At 40.5% G+C, this 19,025-nt stretch overlaps 1 protein-coding gene across 2 annotated transcripts in view; it reads right to left on the minus strand.

Annotated features, from left to right (window-relative positions):
* Positions 1 to 19,025, minus strand: part of PAPSS1 (3'-phosphoadenosine 5'-phosphosulfate synthase 1) — a 287,445-nt gene that overhangs the window by 238,661 nt on the left and 29,759 nt on the right. For both annotated transcript variants that reach the window (XR_012717434.1, XM_075286203.1), the window contains exons 6-9: positions 17,692 to 17,805; positions 14,334 to 14,445; positions 8,017 to 8,222; positions 7,199 to 7,334 (exon numbers count right to left, since the gene is read on the minus strand). Coding sequence is in view for 1 of the 2 variants with exons in the window: in XM_075286203.1 (XP_075142304.1) it covers positions 7,199 to 7,334; positions 8,017 to 8,222; positions 14,334 to 14,445; positions 17,692 to 17,805 (568 nt within the window). In the remaining variant the exon portion in view is untranslated. The remainder of the gene's footprint in view (positions 1 to 7,198; positions 7,335 to 8,016; positions 8,223 to 14,333; positions 14,446 to 17,691; positions 17,806 to 19,025) is intronic.

Below are 19,025 nucleotides of genomic sequence, written 5' to 3' on the forward strand. Positions count from 1 at the left end.
AATCATCCTTAAATTTTTTTTTTGTCCAATAGAAAAAAAAAAATCACTTGTATGTCTGATGTAGCCCTCAGTAGCCCTATAAGGCTACAGGCACATTTATTGATTTCAGATACTCCACATATGGGCTAAGAGCGAATATAATGCATCACTCTAATGGTGTGACTAAACTCTTCAGCACTGCTTGAGCTTGGCATGAAACTTCTGAAAAGTTTTAGTAAAAGAGAATTCCATCTTTGACTGTATGGTATATAAACGTAAATCTGTCATTCAAAGAGTGACAGCTTAAGGTAAATGGACAGACAGCCGAACAATGAAAATGGACAGCTAGCCTAACAAAATAAGTGATGAAGAATGTCAGTGTTTAAGAAGCAAACCACATGCTAACACATGTTCTTATTAGACCACATGTTTAACATCACTTTTACAAATTTTACAGCTAAACTGTAATATCCTAAACAGGGGCCAGTTATTATAAGATACTCGGGGCAGAAAGACCAAATAGGTTTGGTCATTTTCTCCTCCATTTATTATATACAAAATTTATAAGTCGTTGTTAACAATAAAGAGTTAATATGGTTTGACTTCTTAATTCCATTAATTATGCAAATAAGATTTATAAGTATATCTACAACCCAATTGTTCTGTAGATTAAAGGGGCATCCCAAGTAAATGTATCTTAACTAGAGATGAGCGAGTAGTACTCAATCGAGTAGGTATTCGATCGAATACTACGGTATTTGAAATACTCGTACTCGATCGAGTACCACTCGCTATTCGAATGGAAAAGTTCGATGCAGAACCAGCATTGATTGGACGAATGCTATACAGTCGGCCAGTCAACGCTGGTTCTTAGAAGTCTTCTCCGTGCAGCTTCCCCGCGGCGTCTTCCGGCTCTGAATTCACTTTGCCAGGCATCGGGCCTGGGCAGAGCCGACTCCGCATGCCCGCTTGTAGTGCGGGCATGCGCAGTCGGCTCTGCCCAGGCCCGATGCCTGGCAGAGTGAATTCAGAACTGGAAGATGCCGCGGGGACGCTGCACGGAGAAGACTTCTCGGAGGATCCAGCCCAACCCTCACTCGTGGACATGGTAAGTATAATTTGATCGAATGTTGCCTACCCCTGAAATGAGCATTTTCCCCCCCATAGAGTATAATAGGGTTCGATATTCGAATCGAGTAGTCGAATATTGAGGGGCTACTTGAAACGAATATCGAACCTCGAACATTTTACTGTTCGTTCATCTCTAACCTTAACAACAATATGACTTACTAGTAAGGACTGGTTCACATCTGCGTTCGGTATTCGGGGAGTCCGCTTGGAGACCCCCTGAATGGAATACCGAATGCACTGACAAGGGGTAAACTTATGAATGCACATGGACCCCATAGACTATAATGGGGTCCGTGCATCTTCCGCGCGGTGTCCGCATGTAACATGCAGAGAGAAAAGTACTTCATGAACCACTTTCCTCTCTGCACGACTCGTGCGGACACCGCGTGGAAAACACACAGAGCCCATTATAGTCTACAGGGTCCGTGTGCATTCATAAGCTCATTGCTTGTCAATTCGTTCGGTATTCTGTTCGGGGGTACCCAAGCGGACTCCCCAAACAGAATACCGAACGCAAATGTGAACTAGATCTATTATAATGCGGCCTAGTAAGCACAGACTTATCTAATTTTTTTTTTTCTTTTCTTACTATAAGTCTAGTATTTCCCAACAGGGACCATGGAAATCATCACTATTACATTAAGTTGTCCACAGAAGGGATACTAATTTTTTTCAGGGGCTCCTCCAGTAAATATGGTTGGGAATTGCTGCTCTAGTTTTATTACTCAATACTGTATGGAACATCATCTAGCATTATAGTAGTTACAGCAATCTTATAGAAAACAGCTGCTTAAAAAAAAAAAAAAAAAAAAAAAGCTTTTTTGACAGAAATCCATCAGACCATAGAAAGAAAAAAAAAAAATCTAACTAAACACGGTAGAATTTTCGGTTGGGTTTTCCTGTTAATTAGTTTGAGCCACAAATACATGGAAACACAAGCTTTATGAAATATGAGCTGGAAAAGTGTTCTGCACTTTGTGATTAATAAAGCTCCGAGACTTAGTGACATATTAAATCGAGTTTTTTTTCACATGTAGAATTTACAAACCAGAAAATTTATACCAGGCTGGCAAAAACAAATAACAGGCGCCGTCTAAATTCTCCACTTGACAGATATTTTTGGTATGATAAACAAGGCTAGGAACATAAGTACAGAAGACATAATTTGTACAGCAAAATGGTGCAAGACAGAAATTAAAGGAACGTTCCTAATGATGTGGTAAAAGGTTTCATTTACAGCCACACAATACAATATAGTAATATTTATAGCAGTAAGGTCAGCTCAAGGTTTCCAACTGTTCTACCATCTTTTAGTATACCTCAGGAACATATTAGGCCTTCAATAAAATGTGCGACTGGTGAAAAGCTAAACCTAAACAAGACTAGATTTTACAACAAAAATTTAAATTCTCTTGCTTTGGAATACTTTCATCTGGTTTAAGTCCACCTGCTTCCGAGCACACCAGAAAGATGTTGATGATCCTGAGAGGGTGAGCTGATCATACCTTTGTTTCATTTTTGTAAAAATTTAAGTACCTTTTTAATAAAGATATTAGGACTATTTGCATTGTTTAATTGCGTGTCTGTGGCATATCCATATTTTTTTTAAAAAAAACAAAACAAAAAAAAAAAAACATCTATTTTTTACATGAATGTTAGTCCTGTTCCTTCAAGGGGTTATCCAACGTCCAAAAATTATCTGTAATTAAACCTCACTGACGATAATAGGGTCTGTCGGGTGTCTGTTTTTAAACCAAAAGTAACTGAAAAAAAAAAGTAGTGTGTACAGGACACAATGTGAATGCAGTCTGACAGAATACCTCGACCGATTAGGTACAAAAACAATATCACTATGCTTACGCAAATACCATATTTTATATTGGTTTTATTATGTTTTACCACTATTCCTGAATAAAATAACATTTAACAAAAAATAAATTAGGTATTGGCTAAAGGGTACTGAATTCTGGTGTCCAAAATGTTTCACTTTCTTCTTCCCTAAGCTATGTAAAGGAATCTTTTTTTCCAGCAAGCTGTAGTTTTGAGTGATACCATTTTCATATACGTATAAAAATTTTTGATCACTTTTTATAGTTGTTGTTGTTTCTTGAGGGGTGTAAGGTGACCAGAACACAGTAATTTGCGCATTGCAAATTGCATATTAATATGTACGAGGGAAAATTATTTGGATCTATACACACAAGAATAACTACTAGGTTTACTTATTTATTTTGATTACATTATTTTTTAAAATTAGAAAAGGCTTTTTAACTTTATATTGTTTTACACGTAACTTTTTTTTACTATATCTTTTACCATACAGCCTCCCTACGTGTAATAGGAAAAGCAGCCTGGAGGCCTCTTTGCTGCCATGGCAACACCTTGGACCTCACAATCTTAATGCATGGGGCCCAAGGGGGTGAAAAAGGGGGGGGGGGGGTAATACAGCTCCTGTGCCAGTTATAGAAAAGTGCTACAATGCAGCTGTTTCAGTAACACCTTCCACCTCCAGCTGCAGTATGTGGACTGGCATTAAGGGCTGAGAAGAGAATGCCGCTTTAGGCTAGGGCCCACATTGTTGAAAAGATGCTTTTTTGTTACAGATTTTGTTGCAGTTTTTTGAGTCAAAGTCAAGAGTGGCTTGAAAAGGAGTTGGAAGTATAAAGGAAACACATACCTTTCCCTTAAATCCACTCCTGACTTTGGCTCAAACCACAGTAAAATCTGAAACAAAAAAAGCAACTTTTCTGCAACATATAAATTTAGCCTTTAAAGGGTTTCCTAGAGACCTTCTCTTACTGCCTTCCCAGGTTCTTTATGTATCAAACATTGGGATTCTAGGCAGGTTTTGACACCAGCACCCAGCTCGCCTCCCTTCTTTCTGTGTTTAATGGTATTACTTGTATATAGGGGTTGGCTTTTCTATGATGGAGTATTCCAGCCACCTTAGTACAGGTTATATACCATGCACAGTAGATGGTAGATGGGTGCAGATTCTAATAATGTGACCTGGTGTTTCAACCAGCCACGAAGCTCGACATTCATTACAAACAACTTGGGCAGTAAAAAAAAAAAAAAAAAATAGTCCCTGGAAAACCCCTTCAAGAATTTAGTGCATTAAAGGAAGTGATGATTCATATTCAGAGGACAAGCCATCAGTTATTCAGAACAGCAGCTGTGAGCTATGCAGCTTTACGGTGCCACACAGTCCTATCACTGTAGAAAACAACTCTGGACAGCTGTCATATGTGGCATGGATACTGAAGTTTAGCCACAGCTCTGCCCCATTCAGCTTAAAGGAACTGAATTGACGTATCAAGCACAGTCACACAGATTCGGACGAGGCTCTCTTCTAAACACAAAACAGTTCCAGATTCTAATGTCCAAGCAGGAAGATCAAATCTGACTTGCAAGGCAATTCCCTAATATACTGGGTAGAATAAATGATCACTTAAACTTTTCAGACAGCTAACTCTCATTTCATTGAGCAAGTGATTCTAGACCAAAATGTATTGCACTTTAATTAAAAATGTGGCTTGAAAAACCACTCTAAAATTCCCGCCGCTAGGTATCTCCCTTCTAGCTAATTTCCAGTTGACTCCGTTGCTACAAGGGATGTACTTCCCTATATATGAAATAGATGCATGACAGAAAGACAGTGGAGGAGGAAGCTGCTCTTCCCTCTTCAAGCAATGATTACAGATGGGAGGGGTCTCAGAACATGTCTGCAAACGACCGAAGATTCTACAAATCTTACATCAAAGATGTGCTGCATTGTTCCTTCTGCACCCCACTTACCACCATTTATGAGAGTGGGCAGAGACCAAGGGGAACATGGCAGGGATGCCTTGACCCAAAAAATTTACTATAACTCATACCAGAAGCTTAGCGTGAGTTATACCTTAAATCAATTCTGCGACTCAATTATTAAGAGGCTAGAGTGTCTTAAAACTTCAGGTGCATCATATCTTAATTAGGACTAGTCTACAGAAAATTGTCCCAAATTTCTTTTAGGCTGTAAGAAGGCAACTCCACTATTTTGATATATTTTTCCCACTACATTGCTCACGGTATGGGAAAAAAGGTCCTTATATATTATTTATATGCATACTAGGAAACGAGGAGTTTTGAATTTTTATAGAGTGTACTTTTTTTTTTTTTTTTACCTTATTTTATTTTAACCCACCCCTCACGCAAATTTGAGGACAAGAAAAAAACAAAACACTATTAGTAGAAGTGGACCCGCAAAACAATGTGGAAGACGAGGGATTTTCAAGCAATGTGAAAGTTGAAAATTGGTCTCAAAACTTCAGATATTATTAGTGCTGTATTACTACAGTATAAAATGGCAAAGCTGATTGTACAGGAGTGTACCGAAGGATAGAAAAGACAGCGCAAGATGTCACCTGTAAGACATCAGCCATGTCTTGTGAGAGTGATGAGAAACTTGTCTTCTATTCTAAGTATTTTAAGATGGATTAATAGATTATTGAAGATTTTATATTAGATTACGTGAATCTAGTGATTTCATGCTTCCATTGTTTAGGATGTCCCATGTACCCTTGTCATATCATGCATTTCTAGCAATAGGTACTTAAAGGGGCTCTATCATTGGCAAAAGTCATTTTAAAACTAATCACATCCTTGCGTAGCCTTTAGAAAGGCTATTCCACACATACCTTTTGTATGTAAATTGTCTCATTAGTCTTAGAATAAGTCTGCTTTTAGCCTTATGCTAATTAGGCTCCAGCGTGGACAGGAAGTTGTCAGCCAGCTCTCCTCTCTATGCTGTGTGCTATGTGTCTGTGTGTGAGATTAGGAAGGAGGAGTCAGCAGCAGCCTGTGCTGTATATGGAGTTGGAGAATATCGGGAATGTGATGTATGATATCTGCGTGACATCATATGAAAGTGCCGAATATGGCGCCACGCTAGCCATACATGTGAAAGAAAACCCTTGACATAGGTGAGGAGAGGACGTCCATAATGAAGGTAGGAGGGGCAGATAGCCATTTAAACCCTGTGTTTGCCAGTATTGGGTTGCCACTGCCACAAATTGTTTAGTTAGGAACAGAATAACTATTACTTGTAATCCCGGTACTTCTGTGCACCACTGTGCCAGAAGCCAGTAACTTTCTCTAAAAGCACATATGTGCTAGGGATTGTATATATTTGCTTTTGGTAAACCCCAGTAGCATAAGATTAGTTAGGTCCCCTGATGATGGGTGTGAAAGCACCCTGAAACGCTGCGTAGGGACTGCTAGGGTTTCCTTGGTAGGTTCAGCTAGGGACAGCATTTAGGGATTTCCAGGGTCTGTCTGCTCTTGACTTCCACTTGATGATAAAGTGATACTAAGACCACTGAATGGGTAACATCGAACCATTTTTTTTAAATTACCTTAAGTGAACTAAGTGAGAAATGTAATGTATTTTGGTCCCTTACTTTGAAACTATGGGATTGCAATTTGTATGTGTATGTTGGTCCACCTGGATCTGGTAATGTTTTATGGATGCTTCAGGTGAAAATACCTTGTTAGCATTTTTTTAAACTGTTTTTCAATAAACGTTAAGTTTTAATATTTTGGTATCAGTGCTTGTACAGTACTAAATTTCTGATGGTTTATGAATAACTTCCCTTGGCTTACCTTCGGAGGGAGTATTCCATATAGTAGCCAGTGCGTATTTGCTGTATATACAGAAGACAGTGCACGAAGAGACTTCCGGGGTGCATGGAGAAGCTTATTAGCATATGAATAAAAACGGACTTATTCAAAATCTACTCAGGCAATTTACATACTAAAGGTAGTTGTGGAATAGCCTTTCTAAAGGCTATGCAATGATGTGATTAGTTAAAAATGACTTTTTCCAATGATAGAGCCCCTTTAAAGACTTTAACAAAAAAGAATGTTTCCAAAGTGTCCACAAAAGAAACAGTTAATCATTAGCGTATCTCAGCCAGGACATCATTAGGAGCCATTAGTTATTTTATTGTTGCAGTCAAAATAATGGGAATAATGGTTCTAATTTCAAACAGGTTTCTGTCCTATACTTGGCACTGCATAAAACAACAGAGAAAAAAGACAAACTTACCTGCATTCAGATCTTTAAACTTTTGCTTCAGTTCAGCTGGTGTAAGCCTGTACTGATCTAATCCATCACCCCAATAAATACGGTCAAGAACTTGCAGGTCTCCTCCCACCAGCCATTCTCCACTCTCCATCACCATCTGCAGCAGACCAACAAAAATCACTCACATATTTAATAACAGATTCATTTATGAAAATCAGTGCAAAGCAAAAGGGGAAGGGTTACATTTCAGGATTTACAGGTCGTTTTTCCACAGCATATTAGAAAATAAAAGCAACAACTGTTTTCTGTGCAAAAAAAAAAAAAAAAACTGTGCATGTTGAGACACAGATAAACAGCTGGAAGTATGCTTTGTAAGAAGCAGAATATTGAAGCAGATAAATAATGTCAGTAACAGTAAAACTTGCAAAAAAAGTCTTTCTGTAATTCTCATTTCCAGTTACAAATACTGATCAAGTGTGTCTATAATCTTATAGAAAGTGGTAGATGTAGGTTTCTTCATTATAAATACTTCAGTGGTACACAGACGTTTTGACCTGATCCAGTAAAATCAATGTGATGAAAAATATAATCTCTAGTAGTCAACTTTATGCAAGTGTCTGTCATGAAGGTAATGTGAACGAAAAGTGCTGCAAGGGCACCCTCTGCTGGTGAAAGTAACTCTATTCCACAGCAGATATAGAACTTCCAAAAGGTAGCCAACCGGTTTTATTGAATGTTTTCAACATGCCACGGTGTCATGTTTATAATCGAACAATTGGATCATTTTTGGGGGGGTTTCTGAAAATCTAAACATGAATAAAATAAGCTATTTATCAGACCTTAATGTATGGGTGTTCTTTACAGGTTGTCCCCCATTGCCTGGCACATCTCTCCTCTTTCCTGTGTTCATAAAACTCTGGATGACGTAAAATGGCCACTCGCCTTCCTTCATAAACCAAAGCAAACGCTGTGCAGCCATCGAGTCTTTGCCTGTCCTCGTTGGTTGCAGTCAGCACAATAGGCACAGATAAGTTGATGACACCGCCTGTGTAAGAATAATGAATACGTTATATATAAAATGGATAAATATGACATTGATAAAGAATCTAGTATAATGATGGCACATGCTTTTTTCGCTAATAAAGTACTAAGCACATGTGGAAATATATCTTGGTAGCACTAATGGCGGTGACACACCATGTACCTGGCTAGAGCCGTATTCAGTCCTAGGCTATTGGTCACTTCTGTGTAAGTGAAACACCATTATTTTCAGCTGCAGCCATGTAATGACATCCAGCTGAAATGAAGTACTGACAGGAGTGAAAGCACCAGCAGCTGGGGGACTGGATGCAGCTAGATACAGCAGGTCACCACCCTTAAAGGAGGCATTCGCACGGAGTAAAGTGGCGCTGATTCTGGCATGATAACTTGCGGCAGTATCAGCGCTGAAAAAAAAAAAAAAAAAGACTCCCATTGACTTCAATGGGTTCCGTTTTCCGCACGGAAAATGAAACCCACTGAAGTCAATGGGAGTCTTTTTTTCAACGCTGATACTGTCGCAAGTTATCGTGCCAGAATCGGCGCCACTTTACACCGTGTGAACGCCCCCTAGCGTATGTTCAGACTCTGTCTTCTAATGAATACACTGCATTCCCTTTGAGCACACTGTTGTTGGGCCTGATTTGCAACCTGTTGCAATGTGTCTCATGACAACCAACAGTGCCTTTATGGACCTTCCTTTGTTCAAGCATGACTTTGCCCCAGTAGACAGACAAAAGTTTTCCCAAGGTGTGCCCACAATAGGTGGAATCCCTAGTGCCAGGTTATTCTGGCTTTAGATTTTTGAGCTGGTTACATCCCAGTAAATGCTGCATTTTCGGCTACAGATTTTTTATTTTTTTTTTAATGCTTTGATAGCACAATATGACACATACTAAACACCATTAATGTGTCAAGTGAAAGATTCAGGGGGAGTCAGTTCCTCAAATAACCAAAAGGAGGAATGAAGTGTCTTTAGAGTTTTACTGTGTAAGAATAAAATCAGTATGATGGGGTGAGCTCTTCGCATCTGACCTCATTTACTTTTACTGTAAAGGGGCTTTTATAAGGATTACGGTCTTCTTTTGATGTGACTGTAAAGCCAGAGATGTGAATGCAGAAAAATCAAACAAAGGTGGGGAGTAAAAATGTACTGCAGCCAATGCTACAGAAGGAAAAAATACATATTGTTCGGAGTATAACTCTGTATAAGAAAACAACAAAGGCATAGAGTATCTGTAAAACATTGCTGTATGACATTGAGAATCTAAAAGTGTACTTAACTATAGGTCCCATGAAATCGGCCAGTGCATAAAACACATCTGTCCCAGCTGTTCACACAGCCTAAAAACAGAAGTGATCAATAACTTCTGGTCCACTTTAATCAGTGAGCGAGCAGATAAAAGACATGAGCCTGTTACACTACATTATGGAGGATTGCACATCAGATCTCAGTCACTGAAATGTTTGTTTAGTCAACAGCTATCCTCCCCATAAACACACAGACTTGGAGCGGGGGAGCGTACATCCTTATGTCAATGTCAGAAGATTTATAAAACCTCTATAAAAAGGCAACTCTGCTATGTAAAAGTACAACCTACCCAACCATTTTATCATTATTTATTCCCTGATAGCAGACACTGGTAACATTCTGACTGTCCATATGTACATTATTATTAGTGGGATTCATCAACACTTGGGCAATATGCTAGCCAGTTTTATTCTAGCCTCAGAAACCAAGAGTTAAAAGAGTTGTGCATGACTTCAAAAACATGGCTGCCTTCCTCTACAGCAGCTCAGCCCCACTCATTCTAATGGAATGGAGCTGTGACATTGCCATACGACCAACGGAAATTATGTCACTTCCTCATAAGAAGAAAGCAGCTATGTTTTCGAAGTCCTGCACAACCCCTTTGTGAGATTTAACATACTGGCAGAGATTTGCATACTATCAGTATGATGCTTTTGGTTTTTTTTTTTTGTGGGATGAGATTTACTTTATGTAGGTGCCATATCTAGTCTAGAATATATATATATATATATATATATATATATATATATATATATATATATATATATATATATATATATGTATATGTCTATTCTGCTCCTCCTAGCTGCTGGGGACATCTCTCCTAACCCCGGCCCTCCTTCCTTCACTAACTCTTCTCCCTGCACACATAGAAGGCCTACAAACCTCATCAATATTTACCGTGTTCCTTCCCCTCATCTCTCCCCTGTCTCTTTTAACTGCTCTCTCTGGAATGCCCGCTCAGTGTGTAACAAACTAGAATACATTAATGACTTATTCCTTAGTAAATCCCTCGGCCTGCTCGCCTTTACTGAAACTTGGATCCAGCAGGCAGACACGGCCTCCCCTGCTGCTCTGTGTCATGGTGGCCTACAATTCGCACACACCTCTAGGCCTGATAATAGGCAGGGTGGTGGGGTAGGATTACTGCTGTCACCGCAGTGCATTTTTCAGTCCATTCCCCCGGTCCCCTCACTCACATTCTCCTCATTTGAAGTCCATGCTATCAGACTTTTCCGGCCACTCTCCTTACGTGTAGCTGTGATCTACCGCCCACCTGGCTCACCCTACCAATTTTTGGACCATTTTGCTTCTTGGCTTCCCCACTTTTTATCCAGTGACATTCCTACCCTCATCATGGGTGACTTTAACATCCCTACTGACACCCCTCACTCCCCAGCTGCCTCACAGTTTCTCTCATTAACCACTTCTCTTGGTCTCTCACAATGTTCTTCCGCCACACATATAGACGGTAACACGATTGATCTAGTCTTCCATCGACTCCTCACAGTCTCTAAATTTTCTAACTCTTCTCTGCCGCTTTCTGACCACAATCTTCTATCTCTCACCATCAGTGCTCTCTCCCCTTCACAAGACGCCCCTACCCATCACACATATAGGAACTTGCGTGCTATTGACACCCAGCACCTCTCAGATACTCTACAGTCCTCCCTGTCCCCCATCTCTTCAAGCTCCTGTCCCAATCTGGCCATCAGTCACTATAATGAAACCCTTAAAAATGCATTGGATGAGGTTGCTCCCCCTCCACTCGTAAAGTCCCACATAGGAGGCAGCAGCCCTGGCACACGCCACAGACACGATTTCTTCAGCGCTGCTCTAGGTGTGCCGAACGTCTCTGGAGAAAATCACGCTCACCTGCAGATTTCCTCCACTTCAAGTTTATGCTTAAAACATATAGTTCTGCCCTTCACCTCGCCAAACAAGACTATTTCACCGCCCTCATCTCTTCTCTCTCCAGCAACCCTAAAAGGCTTTTTGAAAACTTTCACTCCTTACTCACACCCAAGGTGCAGACGCCATTCACAGACCTTAGTGCTGATGACCTGGCCATGTATTTCCATGATAAAATTGATAAGATCCGTCAGGAAATTACTGCCCAAGCCCCAGGTGGCATTGACTCCCACACCTACGATAGTACTGATCCCCTCACTAGCCGCACTTTAGACTGTCCATTCTCATCTTTTGAACCTGTCACAGAAGAGGAAGTTTCCCAGCTACTTTCTTCATCTCGCCCCACAACCTGCAGTAGTGACCCCTTCCCCTCATACCTTCTCCAATCTCTGTCCCCTGCTGTCACTACTTACCTTACTAAAATATTTAACCTCTCTCTCTCTTCTGGAATCTTCCCATCCTCCTTCAAGCATGCTGTTATAATCCCGCTACTGAAAAAACCCTCCCTGGACCCATCCTGTGCTGCTAACTATCGACCCGTCTCTAACCTCCCCTTCATCTCTAAACTTTTGGAACGCCTGGTTTATTCTCGGTTAATCCGTTATCTCTCTGCTAACTCTCTGCTTGACCCCTTACAATCTGGTTTCCGCGCTCTGAACTCTACTGAAACAGCTCTCACAAAAGTCTCTAATGATCTACTAAAGGCTAAATCCAATGGTGACTTCTCTCTTCTTATTCTTCTGGACCTCTCTGCAGCTTTTGACACTGTTGACCATCAACTTCTCCTCACTATGCTCCGCTCAGTCGGCCTCAATGACACTGCACTCTCCTGGTTCTCCTCTTATCTCTCAGACCGCACTTTCAGTGTATCATTTGCAGGCTCTGTTTCCTCCCCTCTTTCCCTTGCGGTTGGGGTTCCTCAGGGCTCGGTCCTCGGCCCCCTGCTCTTTTCTCTCTACACAGCCCCCATTGGACAAACCATCGCCCGATTTGGCTTCAGGTACCATCTTTATGCTGATGACACCCAATTATACACATCTTCCCGTGACATCACCCCTGCACTCATACAGAACACCAGTGACTGTCTCTCTGCTGTCTCTAATATCATGTCCTCGCTCTATCTGAAACTAAATCTCTCTAAGACTGAACTACTACTGTTTCCACCATCTAACAGATCTGTCCCTGATATATCCATTGCAGTCTCAGGCCTTACTATAACTCCTAGGCAGCATGCCCGCTGCCTTGGGGTCATATTTGACGCAGACCTTTCCTTCACCCCTCATATTGAATCACTTGCACGTTCATGTCACCTCCACCTCAAAAACATCTCCAGAATACGCCCTTTCCTTACCAGAGATACACTAAAGACACTTATTGTCTCTCTGATTCATTCTCGCCTTGACTACTGTAATTCCTTACTAATCGGTCTTCCCCTCACTAAACTCTCTCCTCTACAATCTATTCTGAATGCAGCAGCCAGGCTCATCTATCAGGCTAGACGATACAGCGATGCCTCCGGCCTGTGCCAGTCACTACATTGGCTGCCTATTCATTATAGAATAAAATATAAAGTTATTACTCTCATCCACAAGGCTCTCCATAATGCCGCACCTCCCTACATTTCTTCCCTCATCACTGTCTACCGCCCAACCCGTGCTCTCCGCTCACTCAATGACCTAACACTTACATCCTCTAATATCAGAACCTCCCATGCTCGTATACAAGACTTCTCCCGAGCTGCACCACTTCTCTGGAATGCTCTACCCCGGACAATAAGATTAACTCCCAACTTCTACAGTTTCAAACGCAAACTAAAGACGCATCTTTTCAGACAAGCCTATCACAATTCCTAATGCACAAAATTGTCTGAACACTGTATAAGCAATGCCGCCCCTGCTACCTCGTGTCACCCCCTCTACCTCATAGATTGTAAGCTCTTTTGAGCAGGGCCCTCAGTCCCATTGTGTGAAATGACGTTCTTTGTTATGTATGTCTGTATCTGAACCCTATAAATTGTACAGCGCTGCGGAATATGTTGGCGCTATATAAATAAAATATATATATATATATATATATATATATATATATATTAGCATTTAACATATACTTTTACGTTGGCAAAAAGCAGAAGAGAAGCTATTCTGGTAGCTGCATTCAGTCATTTATATATTGTTTTGGGTGTACACTGTCCATCATAAAGGTTAGAAATGTAGTGTACAAGTAGTGCTTAGAGTAGTGATGGTACCAAATAAGTGAATATTATAGTATATTGCCATACATGTCAATGAAGCCTTACTCAAAAAAAATGTTTGTGTGCTGTTAAGACTAGATCCACTCTATCTATAACGTTTGCAAAAGGCAATCCTTGTCTATAGGAAAATGCCCAGGTACATCTCATTTCGGTGCTACCACAGATCTAGGGAACAGTGCACTAAAACCAGCCATACACAGAAAGACAGCTTGGCCAACAGCCATCTTGCTTGACTCACCTATGCACATGCGCACACCTGAATGGAAGAGGGGACAAAGCAGCTTATGTCCCCATAAACATAGAGATCAGGAAGTTAGTACTATTGGGTGACAGTCAAGAGGATCCCATAGACATCAAATGATTGACCAACAAAGGAGCATGCCACAATTTTATTTTTTTATTTTCTGCAAAGACTGACTGGACAGGAAAAAAAAAAACTTGAAGTACAACAGAAAAAAAAGAAATAAAATAAATTATATAAAAAAAGTATATATGCCAGTTTCAGGGAAGCAGGGTGTGTATTAGTATTAAGGGTTACCCCATGCTGGGAATACACTGGTAAGCTTTATTACTCCCCAGATGACCCCTTTAAGTGTGGGAAATACAGGGTAAAGGTATCAATGACAAAACAATGAATTGCTTACCATCCAACAAACAATCAAAATGAAGGCACTGTAAGTATTCTCTCTCTCTCATAAAGCCATTAAGAGGTGTTGCCCAGCCTTCGGCCAAAACCTGCACCCACTGCATATCAACCTGTACAAGTGAAGTAAATAATTAAGTGGTAAGCCTCCATAACAATGGTAAAGATCTACAGTACAGGTTATGTGTGCAGCGTACATACAATTTGAGAGTAAGCTTTATGTTAAACTTTTATCATTATTTTATCTGTCACATATAAAACAAAAAACTTTAAAAAAAATTGCAGCTTTTTACTTAAAGAGGACCTTACTCCTCCCCAACCAACCTGACCTCTTTTCATCATTCAATAGGCTCCTGTACACGGATTCTACTGCAGTTGGCATTTCTCATATAGTAATCAACACAGCTAACTTTGGTGCCTGATATGCCAACTAGACACCCTAATATCAAGTGGGTAGTGTGATGCAGCAGCAGGCAAGGGGATATGACTCAAAAGCGATCAGCATTTAAATGGAGCTTTGAGTCACCCCCGCGTATGCTCCTGCCTCACTCCACTCACTTGACATTACAGAGTCTATTTAGAATATCAAGCAATAAAACTAGCTGTTTGATTACTCCGGAACAGTGGAGGCTAGAGAGAAAAAGAATCAACTTACCTGAAAATCAGTGGAGGGGCATCTATTAAAGGGTTCAAAGAACTGGAGGTGGTAAAAGATTCTGTCTAAGACTAAGGCCCCACAATGCTTTTTTGTTGTTGTTGCAGATTTTGCTGCATTCCTTTAGTAGCCACTCCTGAGTTTGGCTTACAAAATAAACACCACACAGCAAAATCTGCAACAAAAAGGCAATGTGGAGCCTCAAACTAAAGGGATTTTCTTATTTCAGGGTTTCACCTCACACATGTCTTCTCTCCCCTCCACTTCCAGGTTTTCAGCTTGTTGTACATTGCAGCTCTCTGGATATACATACAGAGATAACAGACACTGATCAAGGGCCTTAGCAAGACTTAGCAACTAAGAGCAGTTTACAGAAAAGTAAGAGACTATATGTGGAAGGGAACACAGAATAGTCAGACAGATCACAGAAATTATCTGCAATCTAGGCAACAAGCTGCAAACATTGAAGAGACATAGTAGGCAGAATCTGACAAACCGAGCAAGACAGGTAAAGTAATGAATTGGGTAAAACACTGCAGATGGCTTAAAAAGAATGTGTCACCAATTTTTTTTTTATTTACTAAAACAAGATGAAGATCGCTTTTTTCTAATGGTTTTATTTTTAGATTGTATATATTTTTTATTTTATTTTTGGTACATGAATATTGGCCACCATCCTGCCCGAGTTTCTACTCTGCTCTGTTAACAACTATGCTTTACAGCATAGTCATGGTCCTAAGTAGCTACAGTTTGGAGCAGTCACTGATGTATATAGTAATTGAAAGGAGGGGGAGTAGATAAACTGTGACATTACCTACTGTCAGTAGTGGATATCTAGCTTGAAATGCAAATGAGGAGACTGCTGCAATGAAAGTCCCTATAGAATTGGCAAGTATCAGTCTATTAGACTTGGTGGCCACAGTGAAATTTGCAGGGTCAAGTACTTAAAGGGGTTGTTCAAGCAAAAATGGACAACCCCTTTAACATTTAAATAAGGTAGGGACAGTTAAAAAAAAAAATTAAAAAAATTCACACTCATCTGTCTACGATGCTCCAGTATCCTCCCGGAGCATTCCAGTCCTTCTGCTCAACGGGTCCCTTCCGGAGTTCCACTGTAGCCGCTGATTGACCTCAGCAGTCACATGCCTACTGAGGCCAATCAGCAAAGAGCAAGCGATGGCACTACCTGTGACATCACAGGACTCATTATGAGGTCTCATTATGACCACTGAGGCCAATCTGCGGCTTCAGGGAAATTCAAGTAGTGACCCGGGGCAGCCCCCAGAGCAGAGGAACCCAACGCACCGTCAGAACACCAGTTGATTTAAAAGTTAAAGGGATTGTCCAATTTTTCCTGGACAATCCTTTAATACAATATAGATAGTGAAATGGAAAAGTAAAATGAAGTCATCAAAAATTCTTAAACATATGCTTTACATAAAAAGTTGGTTTAAAACAAACAATCAAACAAGGAGGGGAGGGGTTTGTTGTGTGAAAGAGCCCTTGATGAGTCAAATATGGACAAGTACACTATGCATTCAACAAAAAAAATATATTTACTGGGGCAACACGGTGGCTCAGTGGTTAGCATTGCAGCCTTGCAGCGCTGGAGTCCTGGGCTCAAATCCACCCGGGAACATCATCTGCAAGGAGTTTGCATGTTCTCCCCGTGTTTGCGTGGATTTCCCCCCATTCTACATTTTTTTAAAATTTTTTATTCATTTATTTATTTTTTTATTGTGTGCATTTTCTGTCCATTTACTGTTGAAAGAGCATTCAATAACAAGTGCATCCCTAGTGGCCTTACAAGAATACTACAGGATGCATTCTGCTGGTACTTGTTTTTACCATTTTTAACAAGGGGTGGGGGGGCCACAGGGGGTGTGGAATAAAAAGCAGATGTCAAGAGATTGAGGTGTTTTTCAATGTGTTTTTAATCGGCTCAGGAAGTGTTGAAATTGTGTGATCATACAAAATGACAAGCATAACCAGATACATTGACATCTGCATATAAAAGTTTTACACAAAAGCTTAACACAAGGTACAGGTACAAAAGCCTCAGGATTAACACATATCCAGGCAGAAATATGTGCAACAGTTGTTGCCGTATAATATTAGCCTCAAATATTTCATAGCAGCAAAATAGACAGAAAGCCATGGACAACTAAATGGGATTGATCTACTGCTATTAACACTCATTTATAGATGTACAGTAAATAACTGAGGGTCCCCCCACCCAAAAAAAAAAAAAGGTTTTGGTTCTGTTCACATTGGCATTAGTTCTTTTACCTCAGGTTTCTGTTGCTTTTGATGTGAAGAACAGCCTAGTATGCTGTCCTATTGGCTCCAGAAAAGAATAGGACCTGTTACATCCTTCCAGAACTACATCTGACTGAACACCTTGAAAGGTCACCTCTGTCAACTGAACAATGGAGACCGCCCACTTGACAATTCATAAGGAACAAGCACCAAAACTAACACAACAGATTTTTGGACAAAGACGTCACCTGCAAGGTTTGCAGTCAGCTGGTGCAAATATGCACCTCCTGACGTCTCCAAGAGAGCCCCACTTGTGTTTCACAGAATGCAAGTATGATTGAGTCACGTTTGGGAGGCAGCAATATATTGAGGCTCGGCTATTTCCCAACAGTGGTTAGACATATTTTACTTCATCTAAAATACATTTACAGAATTCTCTATTCACCTTATTAATTTCCAGCGCCGGCAGTGTTTCAGCATCTGTCTTTGCCAGCTGAAGTTTGTTCTCTGGTACATACAATTCCTTGACTTCATAAGATGCGTCTACCGGCACAATATCCTATTTGAGGAAAAAGACCAGAAAAGAATTAGTATATTCAGCTGTTAAACAGATGCACTGAACTTATCAAGAAAGGGAGGTAAAACAACATGTAATATCAAAGTTCATAGTGTTTTTTTTCTGGCTCTGGAGTTTAATATTTCTTGCAATTTCTTGAGGAAAAAATAATAAGTACAAGTGTTCTGTGGGTTTAGGTGAATATATTTTCTGGACAGAGCCCGTGGCTAGGATCATGGGAAGAACACAGATTTTTACAGTGCCCGGCCAATGAACCTGAAGAGGACTCCAGGGAGAATTCATAATGTACTGGACTGAAAAAATATTCTGGGTCTACTGAGTTTAGCATTGGGGATTCTGCACCATCCTGGAGAGGTTTAGCATGCACAACACAAAGGAAGGTAAAGGCAGCCAGACGTCTGCAAAGAGAAAAGTATGAGCAAACTGGAGAAAAGACGCTACAAATAAAGCTGCAATATGCACATTTTCCAAGTCTAAGGGTAAGTTCACACTGCGGAAAGTGAAGAGGAATTTGAGGCGGACTTCACGGTTTGGTATAAGGCTGGAGAATATCATCTACCAGAATGTAGTGCCTACGATAAAATTTGGTGAAGAATGAACAATGGAAGGGGGTATTTTACAAGGTTTGCACTAGGTCTATGAAGGTTAATGTTAATACCACATCATACAAAGTAATTTTGTAGCAACACTTAGTGTATAGTCATTGTAGAACAGGAAAGCTACCTCCACGGGGAGAACATGCAAACTCCTTACAGAAGGTTTTTTGCCCTTGGTGGAATTCTAACACCAGGACTCCAACGCTGCAAGGCTGCAGTGCTAACCACTGAGCCACCGTGTGCCCCCCCCTTTTTTTTACGCCCACTTAACACAAAGTACTGCTATATATATATCTCCTACTAGTAAAGTTTGTGTGTTTGGATGTTTGTTCCTCAATCACGCTAAAACGGCTGGACGGATTTCCCTAAAATTTTCCAGAAATATAGTTATTCCTTGCGATTGAAACCTAGGCTACTTTTTGTGCCGCTAAACAACATGGCTCCTTAGCAGGACAGTCCCAAAAGTAGGACTCCTAGCCCCACACACACAGTTCCTTGCATTTCCGGCCCCAAAATACCTCCACACTCCATATTGTTGCCTCTACGGTAGCCCTAACCCCACTCCATCACATTTACATGTATTTCCACACCTTACACACTCACATA

The sequence above is a fragment of the Leptodactylus fuscus genome, chromosome 1 (genome assembly GCF_031893055.1).
Source record: "Leptodactylus fuscus isolate aLepFus1 chromosome 1, aLepFus1.hap2, whole genome shotgun sequence".
NCBI classification, from domain to species: domain Eukaryota; kingdom Metazoa; phylum Chordata; class Amphibia; order Anura; family Leptodactylidae; genus Leptodactylus; species Leptodactylus fuscus.